The 17,137-nt window shown below is 34.4% G+C and overlaps 1 protein-coding gene across 1 annotated transcript; it reads left to right on the top strand.

The window, feature by feature from the left end:
• Positions 1-1,234: 1,234 nt before the first annotated feature.
• LOC106306711 (protein COBRA) lies at positions 1,235-3,840 on the top strand. The gene is made up of 7 exons (XM_013743428.1): positions 1,235-1,625; positions 2,009-2,088; positions 2,166-2,292; positions 2,377-2,706; positions 2,770-2,929; positions 3,016-3,299; positions 3,392-3,840. Exons 1-7 carry the CDS (start codon positions 1,523-1,525, stop codon positions 3,682-3,684), a joined length of 1,377 nt encoding a protein of 458 aa, XP_013598882.1. The 5' UTR covers positions 1,235-1,522; the 3' UTR covers positions 3,685-3,840.
• Positions 3,841-17,137: the final 13,297 nt, after the last annotated feature.

Raw genomic sequence — 17,137 nt, 5'->3', positions numbered from 1 at the left:
ATACATGTTTGAACTTGATGGTTAGTTTCACGCCTTCACGGTGATCAATTAATGAATGAAACTTTCACCACTAATATTAATGTTTGGTTTGTTGTCTTTATTTCGGATATTTTAGTCAAACAAAAACCAAACCGAATGTTACTATTGGGTTAGTTTTTGATAGTGTCGGCAATACTATCTCAGTAAAATTAATAATGAACTAATGAATCAACAAACAATACCATACTACCACTTTACCAGTACGAAATTAATAAGCCAAGGCTAGTCTTTTTTCTTTTTTAGAATAGTAGTCTCATATTTTCACATTATATATCGACACCTTAAATTCGACGATTTTAGCTTTTTAAATCTTGAAAAACACAAGTAGATAAATGCGAATAATTGAAAATCTGTCCACATATGTCATTTTTTCTTCCCCACCGACAACCTAAAACAGTGTTAATTGCCCACGTTCCTTCTTAAAGCTGTCGTCTCCGGTAATAATCTTCTGGTATTAAACTAACTTCTGATGACAATTACACAAAAGCCCATTTCTAACTCGTGAAACACTTCCAGAAAATTTTAGAGCTTTGAATAAAGTAATTCAAGAAAATTATTGTACTTAATTATATATATGTTTTTTTTCCTTCAGAATTTGTATCTTTTTTTTATTTAAATGTGAATCTATTTATACAAACAACCTTTATTTTAAACTAGAAATCGTTATCAGTCTCGAATAAACTACCAAAATTTTAAAATAAAAATAATAGTAAAAATTCTCCAAAATCTGAAAATATAATTTAAAAAAAAATAATTTTTGTATATATTGTATTGTCATATGAAGAAGTCTTTTAGTAAAAAGTTAATTATATAACTAAATATTAATCAAATAAAATTCTTAATTATATAATTAAAAATAAAATATTGAATTATCCAAAATATAAAAATATAATTTCTATATATATATTGTATTGTTATCCGAAAAAGTATTTTAGTAAAAAATTAAAAACATAAATTATATAATTAAATATTAATCAAATAAATTTTTTACTAAAATTATGAATATAGTGTACAAAGAACTTTTTATGAAATATTTAAACCCGCATCGCGGACAAAACACCTAGTCAGTCTCGAATATACTTCCAAAATTTTAAAATAAAATATATTATATTTATTATTACTGTTAAATATTAATTTTGATTTAAAATATGCAAGATTAAGGGTTTTATTTGAAGAAAGTATATTTATAATCTTTAAGTGGAGAAATCATTTGAATTCATTTACTCCAAAATAGAAGGGTAAAGTGGGCAAATCAGTAAACCCAGCTCAAAAATTACTGCAACAGCCACTAAGCCAGCCAGATCCCAAACAGTGCTTCTTCTATTTGCAAAGCTGAAAATCTTGCTGCTCTCTCTTATAAGTCCACTTCACATTCAAGCAAAGCTTATTACTCTGAGATTGATTCGTATAAGATTTAAACCAGACCCATCTTAAGGGATCTGGAACAAGCTCCGTTACTCTGATCAACAGAGGAATAACAAAAATGGAGTCTTTCATCTCCAGATCCACCTCCATTGTCTCCAAGATGAGTTTCTTGGCCGTAGGGATCGTCTTCTTGATTTCTTCCTCTTCTTTTACTTCCACAGGTGACTTCTTACTCTCCTTATTACATTGATCTGCTTATCAATTCATGATCTGCTTTCTTTTTTATACTCTGTTACATAATTGCCTTCTTGGTGGCAATGCTAGATCTTTATTCAATTAGTGAAACAAAAAGCTTTTGCAAATCTCAGATCATAAAAGTATGACTTCAGTTTTACATATTAGTGCTTCCTATATTTTTAGTAATGTTGTATGTTCTATGCTTTTCAAGTTTCTATGATCCAAAAATAGAAACTTTCCGAGAAGTACAGAACTTGATGCATACTTTTAGTTATGCGGACAGTTTGGTATGTTAGCAAAGTTGGATCAGTAGAAACAAAGTTCTCTAACCTTTTGTTTTATATAATTGGTAAAACCATTTTGGCAGAAGCATATGATGCGCTAGATCCAGAAGGCAACATTACAATGAAATGGGATGTCATGAGCTGGACTCCTGATGGCTATGTTGTAAGTTTAAGAACTTGTTTATCGGTTATGATTCACAAAACTAAGTTTGCTAAATTGTTTATTTGTTTGTGATCTAGGCCGTGGTTACCATGTTCAACTTCCAGAAGTACAGACACATTCCATCTCCAGGATGGACATTAGGCTGGAAATGGGCAAAGAAGGAAGTTATATGGAGTATGGTTGGAGCACAAACAACCGAACAAGGTCAACTAAAATGTTTTAAGTACCATTAGTCAGTCTAATGTTCTAATTGCGAGTTTATTTAATATGTGTTAATGTTTTAAACAGGTGACTGTTCAAAGTACAAAGGAAACCTACCACATTGTTGTAAGAAAGATCCAACGGTTGTAGATTTGCTCCCGGGGACTCCTTACAACCAGCAGATTGCAAACTGCTGCAAAGGCGGTGTCCTCAACTCATGGGTTCAAGACCCTGGCACTGCAGCTAGCTCCTTCCAGATCAGCGTTGGCGCTGCTGGAACCACGAATAAAACCGTCCGCGTGCCGAGAAACTTCACGCTCATGGGCCCTGGTCCAGGATACACTTGCGGCCCTGCTAAGATCGTGAGACCAACCCAGTTTGTCACCCCGGACACACGCAGAACCACTCAGGCCATGAGTAAGAACCCAAGAATACTTTTAGCACCATTGTCTTCGTTCTAACAGTTTTCAATCATTGCAGTGACATGGAACATTACATGCACATACTCGCAGTTCCTTGCTCAGAGAACCCCAACCTGCTGCGTTTCTTTGTCTTCTTTTTACAACGAAACCATTGTCGGATGTCCAACTTGCGCTTGCGGATGCCAAAACAACAAAACAGAATCCGGCGCCTGTCTCGAGTGAGTCATAAAGTCTCAAACTTTGTTTCTTTTTGGTTTCAGTTTTTTTTCAAAACAACAAAGTCTGAAACTTTGTGACATTGCAGCCCGGACACACCTCACTTAGCGTCTGTCGTCTCACCACCGACCAAGAAAGGAACGATCTTACCACCGTTGGTGCAATGCACGAGACACTTGTGCCCCATCCGAGTGCATTGGCACGTGAAGCAGAACTACAAAGAGTATTGGCGAGTGAAGATCACAATCACAAACTTCAACTACCGTTTAAACTACTCGCAGTGGAACATGGTTGCTCAGCATCCTAACCTCGACAACATCACTCAGATCTTCAGCTTCAACTACAAATCTCTCTCTCCTTACGCTGGATTAAGTAAAACACACACATCCACTCTGTTTTTATCTCATCTTCTCTCTCTGTGGTGGATCATAAAGATTGATTCTTTTTTTTTTTTTAATTTGCAGACGATACGGCGATGCTGTGGGGAATGAAGTTCTACAACGACTTCTTATCAGAAGCAGGGCCTCTTGGGAATGTGCAGTCGGAGATTTTGTTCCGTAAAGATCAATCAACGTTTACGTTCGAGAAAGGATGGGCTTTTCCTCGTAGGATCTACTTTAACGGTGACAATTGCGTCATGCCTCCTCCTGACGCTTACCCTTTTCTTCCCAACGGTGGTTTCCGGACAGAGTTCTCTGTCTTCTTCTCCGCCGTGCTCCTCCCTGTTCTTCTTGTCTTTTTCTTCTTTTCCGCCTAATTTTGAAAGTTTTTGCCGCTGACGTACGATCCTGTGTCCGGTTCGGTTAGGGCGGCTGGTTTGATTGTTCGGTGGACTGGTATAAACGTTATTTATGTAATTCTTTTGTTTCCCAAAAGAAAAATATAGAATCTTTTGATACTTTTATAATTTATATATAGTGTTCATCTTCGTTATTTTTATTCTTCTGTTTCTTATTCTATTTCGTAAGTTAAAAAAAAAAAAGAAAAAACATCTGCCTTCTCTCATCAACCCTCTATTATTGAAGCTTACTCTCCGTCTCCGGTTGCTCTCTCAGAGCCGGAGTCGGGTTTAGTTTCTTTGAATCGTTTTTTTTAGCTCTCTCAGAGCCGGAGTCATGTTTTGTTTTCGTTTTTTTTATCTTCGGTCGAATATCCAGATCTTGATCTTATCCTTACCGGGGGGAATGAGAGCTTTGCATGTTGATCTCTTTGTGTGATATAATATTGATCGATCTAGTTGAAGTGAGTTGAGTTCTCTTTTCCTTCTTTTTTTTTTTTTGGTTTCGTTATGAACATGTTCTTGGTTGGAATGATTTGCATGTTGGCTTTGAGCTCTCTTTGGTTCATTTTGGGTCTCGCCTTCTTGATCTCTCGAGAATGTTTGAACTCATTATGAGTTGTCTTGTTCTTTGTCATTTACCAATAGATTTGATCGAGTTCTTATCTCTCGTCTTGCTTCATTTCGGCGTCTCGTGACGTTCTATCTCCGTCAATGCTTTCCCTGTTGTAGACTTAAGAACTGGAATTGTTCTGTCTCCTGAATCTTGAAGCATTGGTCTCTTAATCGATGGCTATTCTCTATAGGAGGAACTGCAAGTTGGAGGTTTTAGCTTTGGATGGCATCCTCGCCTTGTTTCATTCAAAGGGACTCATTTGAAATCATCGTGCTTTATTGTTCATTGTTCTGTAAAGGTTCTTTTGTTTGGTTCCTCACTTCTTCTAGTCTAGATCACTTAGTATTAAGAATGTTCATGTTCTGATCTTTGATCTTTCCATGTTTGGGACTTAGCCTCTCTGTTCTTGGAGCTTTGGACTCCAGAGAGTTTTTGCCGGCGAATGATTCCTAAAATGAAGTCCACCTCTTGTAGTCTCTATTGTTCTTGGGATAATATAATTAGTGTTTAAAAGAAAGTTAAAAAGAAAAGATAATAGTGATACTTTGTCTATTTTTATGTAGTTTTTGCTACTATGATGCGATATAAAGTGTTTAGGGCAATTAGGCGACATCTACATAGCAAAAAAAGAATTAACTATATAACCATAACAATTTGTATGCTACGATATTTTGTATAATTTTATGAAATATTCTAACAATACCCTTATCTACGCGTGAAAGGTTGAAAGTCGTTTTTTTAATTTGGAAACTGGAAAGCGAAAAGAACAATTCTTCGCGAGAAGGGAAAATGGTTGACTCGACGAGTAACGGTTGTTCAAAGCGACATCAATTGGCTCTTCAAAGTCGGGATTACATAAGATCTTCTATTTTCAAGACGGCGCGAGCGATTGCAGAGCACAAGTTAACCAATTAAGGTAATTCCATGATGATTTTACAGCATAAGGGACACATTATAAGTTTCAAAGTTACGAAACTCTATTTTTGGACTATTAAATCTCAGTAAGTCCAGTATGATTGAATAGAATTATGGGGTCAAACAACAATTTCATTGACAATAAGGTAAATATGTGAATCAATCTCTTTAAGAAGATGAAAATAATGTGATGTATTGAATTGGGGAAAATAAACAGTATTTTGTGTCATATGTTTCATACTATTTTTTAATTACAGTATAGTATGATACATTTCTCTTTCTCTTCTTTTCCAATTTGTTTATCCTGCTCTGCTTCCTGATTCTTCATGTTCACTTCTTGATCAGTTACATTGTTTTGTCCTCCAACACCGTCGCCACTCATCATCTCCTCTTTGTCTCTTCTTCTATTCTATTTTATAATCACAGTACATTGTTTGTTGTACCATTGTTATGGTTCCTTTAATTGTAATTTTTATACACTAACCGTGTTTGTTTAAAAACTTGCGGTCTGTGTCTTAACATTCTAGGATAGGTATATGTACATATTTACTTATGTTTGTGTTCCTTTAATCTTTTAAATATTCTATCTCTCATTTCAATATATTGAGGGGTTGCGTGCTGATTGTTTTACTACAATCATTAACTTTTCCACTGATTATCCATATATCTTTGATCCATTGCATAACCTACATAACTTTGGAAAAGGGAAAGAAATGTGTATTCGATTGCATTCGTTTTTTTGCAATTTTGGTACATACTACACTTCATATAGTATAGTCGGGATCTTTTGTATTCCCACAAACCACATTCATATATGTTGCGTTGCCTCCCTCCCCACGAAGTATCTTCTTAGCCTCCACATGTAACTCATGATTCATATATGCACATTTATACCGCGCCTGAATGAACCGTAAACCTTCGTAATTGTAGACATTGACGCTAATTTTCACAAAATACGGAAGACTTTTGCCAAGTTAAAAGAGATTAGGATGGCCAAATCATAAACAAGACACTTCCTCGTACTCTTTTGAACCTATCTTTTCTGTGGACCCGTACTGTAGCATGGCTATATTTTTTATTTTGTTGGCCCTTATGAATATCCGGCAAATTCTCCGTGTTTAATCATGGAAGAAAGAAAAATATATTAAAATACATCTGCAAAGTTTTCGGTTTGGTGTGTAACTAAATCATATTTATATTTTGTTATGGTTTGTTTGGTGGTTAACACCTCTTAACAACCAGCAAAAGTGAATATTTTACTCTCTCTTTTTTCAGCATTGTTTTATTAAAACTGGTTTGGAACCTATTATATCGCAGAAGAAACAAAACAAAAATGAAAAAAAAAATAATAGTTTTTCCACACTGAAATAATCGATGACATATTAGAAAATATTAGGGGTGGGCAAAATACCGAACCGAACCGAGTCAAACCGAACCGAAACCAATTTAAACTGAACCAAAGTCTATTTCAAACCATTCGGTTGATGATTTTTCCAACCCGAATAGTTCGGTTCGGTTTAAACCGAACAGAACCGAAAAACTGATGTATTTTTGTAATTATTTAAATTAAAAATATTAGTAATACCAATATACTAAAATTCTAATACCAAACCACAAATTTTTCATTTTTTATTCATTAGCTTATATTCTTCTAACCTAATATGTAATCATCAAAATGTTTTGATTTAAAATATTTTATTTATCGCAAGCTTTTTAATTTTAATGATATAAGAAACATTACTAATGATGTTGTTTTTTTTTACTTTAGTTAACTTTCATTTGTTTTAATTTTTATATACTTTTTGCGATTTTTTAAAGGTTTTTGTTTCAGTTTTATATTGAATTTAGTTCACATAGTTTATGTTTACATAATTTATGTTTTAAAACATAATTTCTCTTAGAAAAATTAAACTAAAAAGAATATAATTAAACTGATCTAAAAAACAAACCAAACAGAATACAAACCGAACCGAATATAAACCGAACCGAACCCAAACCGAGCCAAACTAACTATGGTTTACTTCAGTTGGAAAAATACTAGAACCGAACTAACCGAGTCCGAACCGAACCGAGAAAGTAACTGAAGTGCCCACCCCTAGCAAATACCATTCAATAGAAGGAAAATTGTCAGTCTTATAATTCTCAAAGAAAACAAAATTTGTCAGTCTTATTATACTACAGGGGTCTGATCTTTTAGGGGATTTTTTTTTTTATAACTGTAGTGTGATTCCAAAGGCTTTCTAGGCCCAATGACTAATTGCAGATGTTTATGCTTCCATTTTTATATTTTATTTACATAGTATTTAGACTAATTTCTTTGACAGTTAATCACAATCTATCATATTTACATTTTATTAGATATATATATACATATAAAAATTGAAGGACTATATACAATACAAACAAAATCTAAAGAAGCTACAGAAGGACTTAGCAATCTTTGATCAATGTCATAAAGCGAAGTGGTTAGGATTGGTGCTGGTAATTAGTTGTAAGAGACAATAACCAAAAAACATTGCCCGCTGCCAGAGTAGTTAGTAGTCTATTACATCCCTCTTGACATTGAAATTATTGTTTGAAATGAAATAAATTCAATCAAATCTTCTTCTTTTTTTTTAAACTTCTTAGTTGTAACTTTCAAAAGACAATTATTGGATTGAAGAATCTATTGGGTATCAATATCATTAAAGAAGAAAAAACAAATAGGAAGAGATAATGGACTCGTGTAAATGGGGCTCTTTGATTAGTTTTGTGGCAGAATCCCATCCAAAATAAGACAAAGTGGGAGGTTGCTTTAGAAAAGTTTGTGTGCGCTGTCGACTCCATATTTGCACATAAACCCTAAAATTGCCAACTCTCCTTAAAAGCAAACAAAGAAATTAAAGTGTAAAAGTTTAGATTATTAAAGTGTACATTATTATAGAATTTAGTTCAATCGATATAGTCGTGTGTGTTTCTATTGAGATGATTGTTTTTAATGAAGGGAAAAAAAACTGGGATTCGTGGACTTATTTCTCAAAATGAACATCATACAAGTGAAGTGATAAGGCTCAAACCCTAAAATGCCAATGTTATATATGTAGTTTAAAGATTTTCATACATATTAATAAATTATTAAATTTTCTATTATACATTATAATTAATATTTATTTTATTTTATTTTGTTAGCTAATGAGTTGAAAATATACATAAATTGGTAAAACTAGCAAACATATGAATTAAAAATAAATGAAACTTATATTTAAATAAAATTTTAAATCTACAAGGACACTTATATGAAACATAAGAAGATTAAACTATCCCGAAAATTTTAGTCTATGTACATTTAGTAACCACTAACATATGATTATCAATTACGGATTAAAAAATAAACGAATTTATTATGTTTAAGAAAATCTGTTGTATTTTAACATATTAATGTCAAGGTCCGAGCTTCTGACCCGATTAAACCGTATGCTTTGTCACCAAACTCCATTGTTGTTTTAATTGCTTCTCTGGAACTGAAGCTACAGTTTGAGATTCACCTAGTCTCTTGGATAAACGTCGCGGTATTTAGAGATGATAGTGCACGTTTCAATGTCAAACCTATGCAATTAAGGCCTTTTGATACTATTGATACATATGCTTCACAGTCCGCCTCACCGTCATTTGAGATTCACCTAGTCTCTTCGGTGAATTTTGTTGAGGTTACTGCTTACCTTGCTGAGAGATACTCTCCTGCATCTTCCCTCTCTGTGAGAGGTGAATCATATCCGGTGTTCAACCTGATATTGAACTCTTCCAAATCTCTTTCACTAAGGTATTTCAACGTCGTTTCAGACTATTTGAAGCTGTTTTGAACTGTCATTTCTAGAATTCAAGTGAAGATTATTTGCGGATCTTTTTACTTTTAGCAAGTCTCTCCTTTAATTTTAACACTTTCACTACAAGAAAACACAACATTAACGACGGCGAAATTCGTAGTAAGTTCGTCGTAAAACGAGCTTCACGAGGAATTAGCGAGGAAACACGTTTCATCGCTATTCGTTCGTCGTAACGCATAGTTCCTCACAAATTCATCGTAAACTAGCGAGAAACACAATTCGTCGTAAAGACGAAGCACAGTGTTCGTCGTAAAAACCACGTAACCATTCCACGTAATGAGGACGCTACATTTCCTCGTAAATACCTCGAAAGTAATTCCTCGTAAATTACACGTAAAGCTTTCCACGTAATATACTCGGTAAGCTTTCCTCGTACTGTTGTCGTAAATAATTTCCTCGTAACTTCCTCGCAAAGTTTCCACGTAATGTGCTCGTAATTTAGCTACGAATTTACTTCGATTTTTTATTTTCCAGAATTTGAAAATATAATAAAAATTATTTAATTTATATAAAATAATTTATAAAAATATAATATAAAAATAAACGTAGATACGAAAATATTTTATACATAAATAATTTTTGAATTTATAATACAACCAATGAAAAGAAAAAAAAGAATTAAGGGTCGTTCATCGCCCGGTAGAATTCCTCACTCCTCCTCTCTACATCCGCCTCGTCATGTGTGCCGGATGACTCGCCTGGAATGAGATTTTGTCGTCACATGTTCCTCAACAAGGACTCCCATTCCGAATTTGTGGACGCTACAACGTCCAAGAAGCCCTCGACTCCACCCATACGAGCTGTGAACACAGATCGCGTCGAGTCCAACTCGTTACGCAGATGAGTGACTTCATCATCCATAGCTGACCATAAGACGATGTCGCTCTCGGAACATCGTTGACGGAACCAATCCCTAACGTCCGTCCCTTTTTCTTAGGGACAACCTTAAAAACAAAAAATAAATATTGTTAGTAAAAAGTTAAGGTTAAATTAAATGAATAATAAAAAAAATTTAAATTTTAAAAATTTTACCTCATCGTAAATCCTATCCACTTCAAGTGTGGATAAGGTGACGGGTAATCCGTCGGTGGACTCCTGGGTCAGCTGGGTCTGGCGGTTCGTAAACCCGACCAACCAAGTCGTTGAAGATCTCCTCGGACCTAGCATCTACAAATTGGCCCGTCTTATTCTTGTGGGTCCTCTCCTAAAGTTGCAAATGGCCTAAAAAACATTTAAGAAAGTTAGTATATATATATATATATATATATATATATATATATATATATACAATAATTAAATTAAATATTTAATTATCATATCGAGACGGATACCGGCGTGGGGTTTTTGACCCGTAGACTGAAGCATCGGTCCATGGCCGTGCTCATCTACCGTCTGACGGGAGGCAGAGCAAGATTTGGCGACTCTAATGGCGTCAGGATCCCGCCAATAACGGATGAGGTCATCCAACACATCCGTGGTGAGCTCAGGGGTTTGCCACACTCATATCCCTTCACGATCCAGTCTCCCTTCCAGTTGGAGACCGTGTCCAACAAGCGATCCCGCCTTCGCATTAAACGCCTTCTTCACCCTCTCATTGACCCCCATGGACCAACGGTATTTTCGCTGTAACAGAAAAAATTAAATTAATAATTAGTTTTAAAAATTAAAAACTCTAAATAATAAAAAATTGAAGTATATATAATTAATTAATTACTTACAGCGAAAATTTTGAAGCACGTCTTTCTGACGTATATCGGCGTCTTCTTCCAGTTCGGATGTGGCTCGGAGAAGTAACATTTGATCGTCTCGGTTACGTTCCGAGCAACACAATTGTCAACCCCAAACCTGAAAAAAAACAAATTTAAAGTATAAATTATTTATTATTGTTATAAAAGAATTTTAAAAGAATTAAAAAAAAAAATTAACGTACCACAAAGTTTCGTCCAGTCGGTCGGGGTCTAGGAGTGATAAACCTTCTCTGCCTGGCTGAGCGAGAAGGTCCTCGACAGTGTACTGCGAGTAAGGAGCACTCGGCGGCACCATCATATTAGGATGAATCTTGGCCGGCATCGGAGGAGGCACAGGAGGAGGCACCTCTTGGACATGAGCATGAGGAGCCGGTGGTGCAACGAATCGAGGAACCGATGGTGCACTAGAAGGAGGCGACCGAGAGACTCTCTGAGAAGACTAAGTCTCGGGACAGTCTCCGGACCCGAAGAACCGGGAACTGAAGAAGAACCGGAAGCTGAAGAAGACGGGTCTAAACGACTACTAGGCTCACCGAACATCTCTCTGTAATGAGGAGTAAGTCTGTACTTTCGAACCTCGAAAAAAAAATTAATTTTTAAAATTAACATCAACAATTATTAACAAATTCTATAATTAACAAATTCAATAAATCTAGCTAAATTCCCTACATTAACCACCTAATCAACACTAATTAACATAAAATCCGAGATACACATTCCGGCTATTGCTAGCGAATTCCGGATGTAATTTGTTAAAATGTTTCCAGGCTCTTGCATCTGATGGATGAGTCATCTCACCATTCGTCTGAGTATGCTCGGCATGCCATCTCATCCCTCCGGCAGTCTGCTCAGATTGGTACAATCTTTTCAATATGTCTGTAATTGGTAGGTACCACATCCTTTGGTACGGTACCCTATTACGTCCTCATTCTTGCAGCTTGAATCGTGGCTTCTTGCAGAATCAACATTCTTCTAACTTCTCATCATCTCCCCAGTAGATCATGCAATTGTCGATGCAAACGTCTATCATCTCCAAAGGCAACCCAAGACTATAAACCAGTTTCTGAATCTCATAATAAGAATCAGCAGACACATTGTCTTCCGGCAAATACTCTTTAAACAAGTTTGTCCATTCATTCATGCAACTTTCAGGTAGATTGTGATCAGTTTTAATATTCATCATTCTAGCAGCCAACGACAATTTAGAGAGACCTCTCTCTACAACCACTGTAAAGTGACTGATTCGGAGCTTCTAACATTTCATAAAACTTTTTTGCATCTATGTTAGGTTCTTCATCTTCATCATGAGCTACGAATGCATCAGCTACCATATCATGAACCCTATCATAATCTACCATCTGCTCTTCCTGATGGTAACTATGTTCATTATGCAAATGATGATCAACCGGTTCTTCATGAAAATTGCTATTACTACTACTAGCTTCATTCTCATAATTATAACCTTCTCCATGTTGAAACCAGATATAGTAATTTGGCGTGAAACCTCTATTTATTAAATGCTTCCAAACATTTTCACGATTTGTCAATTTCGAATTATTGCATTTCCGACAAGGACAGAACATCTTATCGCTTTCTTGGGCGAGCGGTGTGGAATCTGCTTGATGCATAAATGTCTCCAGCCTTTCAAGGTATTCTTTCGTCACTCTCCCGTTAGCATCTCTGTGCATATACATCCACCTCCGCAACTCGAAAATATTCCTAGAGCCCGACTTTTTTTTTCTTTCACGTTTTTTTTTGGTGTGTTTAAAATGATGTTCAAACGTCCATATCTATAGGGAATTTTCGAATCTGGTAGTTGAAAGTTTACTTGGAATTTACGATGAAATTTAGTTAGGAAGCTGAAACAAAAAAACGTGTTACAACTACAAAGTTGGTGGACTCGAAATTCTGTCGTTAAGTAAACGTAAAATATTTTCTCGTAAAGTAGACGCTACTTTTACGTCGAGTTTACGAGGAAACTATTTTTCCTCGTAAAAACCACGTTATATTATGTCATTTTTATGAGGAAATCCTTTCGTCGTTATTTTACGACGACTTAACGTTGCTTTTTAATTTCCTCATAAGATACTCGTAAAATCGACGTAAATTTACGAGGATTAAATTTCCTTGTTATTTTTCCTCGCTATAGTTCTGTTTTCTTGTAGTGTTTCTATCTCATGTTTTATTGTACTACTGTTATTGTTGTTTATATTACCGTCGAGCATACCTCCGGTTCCGGTTGTAATAGCCGAAATATTTTAGATTTGAATTAATGAATTTGTATTACAAAAAAAAAACATTTTGCTGTTCCATAGACATACTACATAACCTATTTATTCTAAACTTCAGTTTGATAGTATTATGCATTTGCACATTGATTTTCGAGGTTTTGTAGAGTTTTAAATATTTAAGTAAGATGCTTATGAAACTCTTTTTCAGAACTGTATAACTTATCTTAATATTTATTTGACAGTTTTAAATTGAAAGAAAAAAATATCAAAAAGAATGTTACGTACGAAACATATGAAAAACTTGAAAAGAAAGGAGTGATTTCCTACCTTTTCCTTATTTTTTTGGCGTGGTTATCTGATAATCTCAATTAAAATTTTAGTTTTTGTGCCTTCCCAAGAGTCTAGGACAATAATTCAATAAGCTCCACATGGATGTCTCCTTTGGTTTTGTCGAGTGACAAATCAAAGTACTTCTGTGGTTGTTGTTCTTCGTAATCATCCCTTTCGATTGGTTTAAAAGTTCACTAGATTCTTATTACGTGTCAAATTTTGACTCCTATAATTTAACTTCGAGGAATGGATGATGTTTCCTTTTGGACAAAATTAGAAAACAAAATTTATTAATATATAACCTTTACTTTTTAAATAAACGCATAAACATTAATTAAAATAAAGATTAGAACGAATTAATCATACAAGAACACGTAGTCAGATAAAGTAGAATAAGAATAACTATTTCTATTTAACAATTTGTATGTTTTTAAAATGAAAAAGTCTAGTAACCAATTGTTATTTGTATGTCTAAGCATAATGCATTCACATACTTAGTGTAGACTAGCTGAACGGCAACATTTGTAAACGACAACGCAACTCAAGACTTGCAAGACACCGTCACATCCCTTCTACCAATTGGCCGAAACTGCTTGGATATCCATGCAACAGTGTCTATATCGACACGGCCATCCAAAATCTAATTTATCAATTTGGCATCGATCTGCTATTTGCAATTAGCAACTCATGCCAATCTGATTTCCAAACGACTATCGCGAAGTCACTATCAAAATTTGTTGATCTATTTTTGCATTAACCATTTAAGGGTTTTGTGGACGATTTCCTCTTTCTTCTAGTAATAAATTTTGTTAAAATCATTTTCGTGCTAAACTATTTAAGCTAGTAAATATAACATTTTTTGTAAACTAAAGTAAATATAACATTTCAAAAAGAATTTTTATATCATGCTTGGTTAAAACATAACCTCATAGTATCTATATTGGAAAAAAATCAAATTGAGTTTCTCATAATATGAACACAAAAACTCATAATTTTTTTATTATTAAATATTAATAGAATTTTAGAGAAATTCAACTTGAAAAATTTATGATAATAATGGCTTCACAAACTTTCAAATTCTGCAAAAACAAAGAAATAAACATCTATGAATATTAATATATAATGGCACAGAAATGTTCATTTTTCACCATACCATATATGTGCACACGAGATATCATGTACGAATGTGGTCACACATACACATTTACACAAAGACAAGGCGTGATGTTAAATAGTCATATGTTGACATGTGCTCGTAAATTACAAGCTTTTAGCGATGGATGTCTTAAAATTCAAATTTCACGAAAGGATGATTCGATAGAAATAATATTAATGGAAAAAATGGGTTTATGTCCACGGTATATTGGTATAAGTTTGACAAGACGTACGTGCGATATAATATATGCGTTCTTGAGATGTGGACTTAACATAAGGTATGAGAAGAAGAAATGATCCAGAGTTTTGATCTAAGAGGGCAAACATATTTGGTACTAAGGAGCGAACCAAATTTATGTTAATAACGATTCAGAGAAATTGAAAACGTTAGGGTACTACCCATCCATTTAGATGATTAGGGCTCATCAACACCCAATTGTGGTCCATTTCTTTTTGTTCACGTGGTCCGATTTTGGTATATACTATTTAGTCTATAAAAATTTACGTACATTTGATTTGAGCGAGTATTACACTATTGTTCCAAGTTCACTATTGTCAATTACACGATGCACACTCTCTATTCATAATCGTGGATTACACTATTGTTCCAATTTGTTCCGCTAATTACTATTCTGAAAATTACATTTGGAATTTTGAATTATATAGTAAGAAGGTCAAATTAAGTTTTTTCTTTTATTGTTAACAAAAGCAAAAGTTTTCCTTTTATTTGTTCATTTAGAGCAACAATATTGCAGGTTCTTGCTGGTGTCTTTAGGGGAGGGGAGACCACGATTTGGCAAAACCAAGAAGGGACAAAGGAAAGAAATCGTTAAATATTCAGTTCAAAAAAAAAAAAAAAAAGTCGTTAAATAGGGAACGTTCTTGCTGCGTCCTCTGCACTGTTTGCGGACCCCATGACATATGGTGACCCGCGATTGGTTGAATTTTTTTTTAAAAAAAAAAAGAAACCAGAAAACGAAAAAAAAAAAAAAAGATTTTAAGGAGTTCTGTCAGATAATGTTGCTCTTATAGGCTATGCTAATCACTTCATATATATTAGTATAGTACAATTTATCACACATTTCAAAATTGTAGAATAACTTTCTCTCTCCAGACTGTACCATTGAGGCATTGACAACTTGACATTGAAATAAAAAGTGCACTGTTCGCAGTTCTTTATATATTTATTGTTCCGAAGGCGCTTGACAGAAATTTAAAGCGTCTTTTTTTCGTGGTAACTGAAATTTAAATGTCTTTAATCAAACAATAGAATACCAGTGCTAATATGTGCAACAAAAACGTCTGAAGTAAGGTTTTTTTTTTTTCACTGAAGGCTTACTAACGTCTGAAGTAAGGTTAAAATCACAAGTGATTCCCTCAGTTATAACTTATAACCTTATAATTCTTTCAGAATTTTGATATCATTCAATTATACATCTCACCGGCTCAGTTATGGTTTTCATTATTCTGATCAGTTTACGTATATCACGCAGAGGCAGGGGCGTCCCTGAAGATATGGGGGCCTTATGCAAAAAAAATTGGGGACCTATCTAATGGTATGTTTGTTTTTTGTTTTTCAGTGAGATATTATAAATAAGTTTGATATTAGTTAAGTTAACACTATTATTATTATTTGTATTTTTACCTAAACAAAATATAAAAACTAACCAAGTTGCTTTGGTCTAGTGGTATAGGAGCTCCAGCTGGAGTGCCCGCCCCTGGGTTCGAGCCTCGGCCACTGCGGAATTTACATGTGGGCTGCAGCATCCGAGACCGAAGACCGTTACACGGTAAGCCACATGGTGACGCCCTGGCAGCGTCCATGCTCACTTCGGTCTCTAGTCTGGACCACATCGGTGGGGCCAGGATACTCGGTTAGCAAAAAAAAAAAATATATAAAAACTAATTATAAAATTTATAATGAAAATTTTAGAATTAGGAGCCTTTTAAAAACGGAGGCCCAAAACCCATGCTTCACTTCGCTTGGTTCAGGGACGCCCCTGCGCAGAGGTCAGACATATTTTAATCATGGGACCGACATGAATGTTGTTTTGTGAACTTCTTATCGGAATACGTTTCCTATTCGATAACCACCAAAAAAAAGTTGAACGTTAAGAAGAAATTAATTGTTTATAAGATAGCCCTAGTGTTTGATGAAGAAGAAAAAACTATAGCTAGTGTTATATTGTAATCATACAACAATTAGACCGACCACAACAATACACTACCGAGTAATTAATTAGTAAAGATCTCAACATTTTTTTTTTAATCCATCTATCCATATCTTATGACATATGGGACTTATTGATATCAGACCTAATTATTAAAATTAGCTTTCCTATATTGAGAGTATCATACGTTCGAGATTCGCTTCCCATAAATAGGCTACTTTTTTCGGTCAAAAGATAAATTGTAAAAGATAAATTGTATATATATATATATATATATATATATATATATATATATATATATATATAATTACTTCTATTCTAGCTAGTACATATGCATGTTGGTCCAAACGATCAACGGGAGCCGATAGAAAATTCAATTTTTCGTTTAATTATATTAGAACTT

This window comes from Brassica oleracea, chromosome C7 (assembly GCF_000695525.1).
Source record: "Brassica oleracea var. oleracea cultivar TO1000 chromosome C7, BOL, whole genome shotgun sequence".
Lineage (NCBI taxonomy): Eukaryota > Viridiplantae > Streptophyta > Magnoliopsida > Brassicales > Brassicaceae > Brassica > Brassica oleracea.
The sequence above is the reverse complement of the archived record's forward strand: the minus strand, read 5'-3'. Positions and strand labels throughout refer to the sequence as shown.

What these genes read in the sequence shown, in the direction of transcription:
- LOC106306711 (XM_013743428.1), top strand. Translation starts at nt 1,523, where the DNA reads ATGGAGTCTTTCATCTCCAGATCCACCTCCATTGTCTCCAAGATGAGT. An exon ending in GAATCCGGCGCCTGTCTCGA is followed by an intron (nt 2,930 to 3,015) that starts GTGAGTCATAAA and finishes GTGACATTGCAG; the next exon opens with CCCGGACACACCTCACTTAG. An exon ending in CTCTCCTTACGCTGGATTAA is followed by an intron (nt 3,300 to 3,391) that starts GTAAAACACACA and finishes TTTAATTTGCAG; the next exon opens with ACGATACGGCGATGCTGTGG.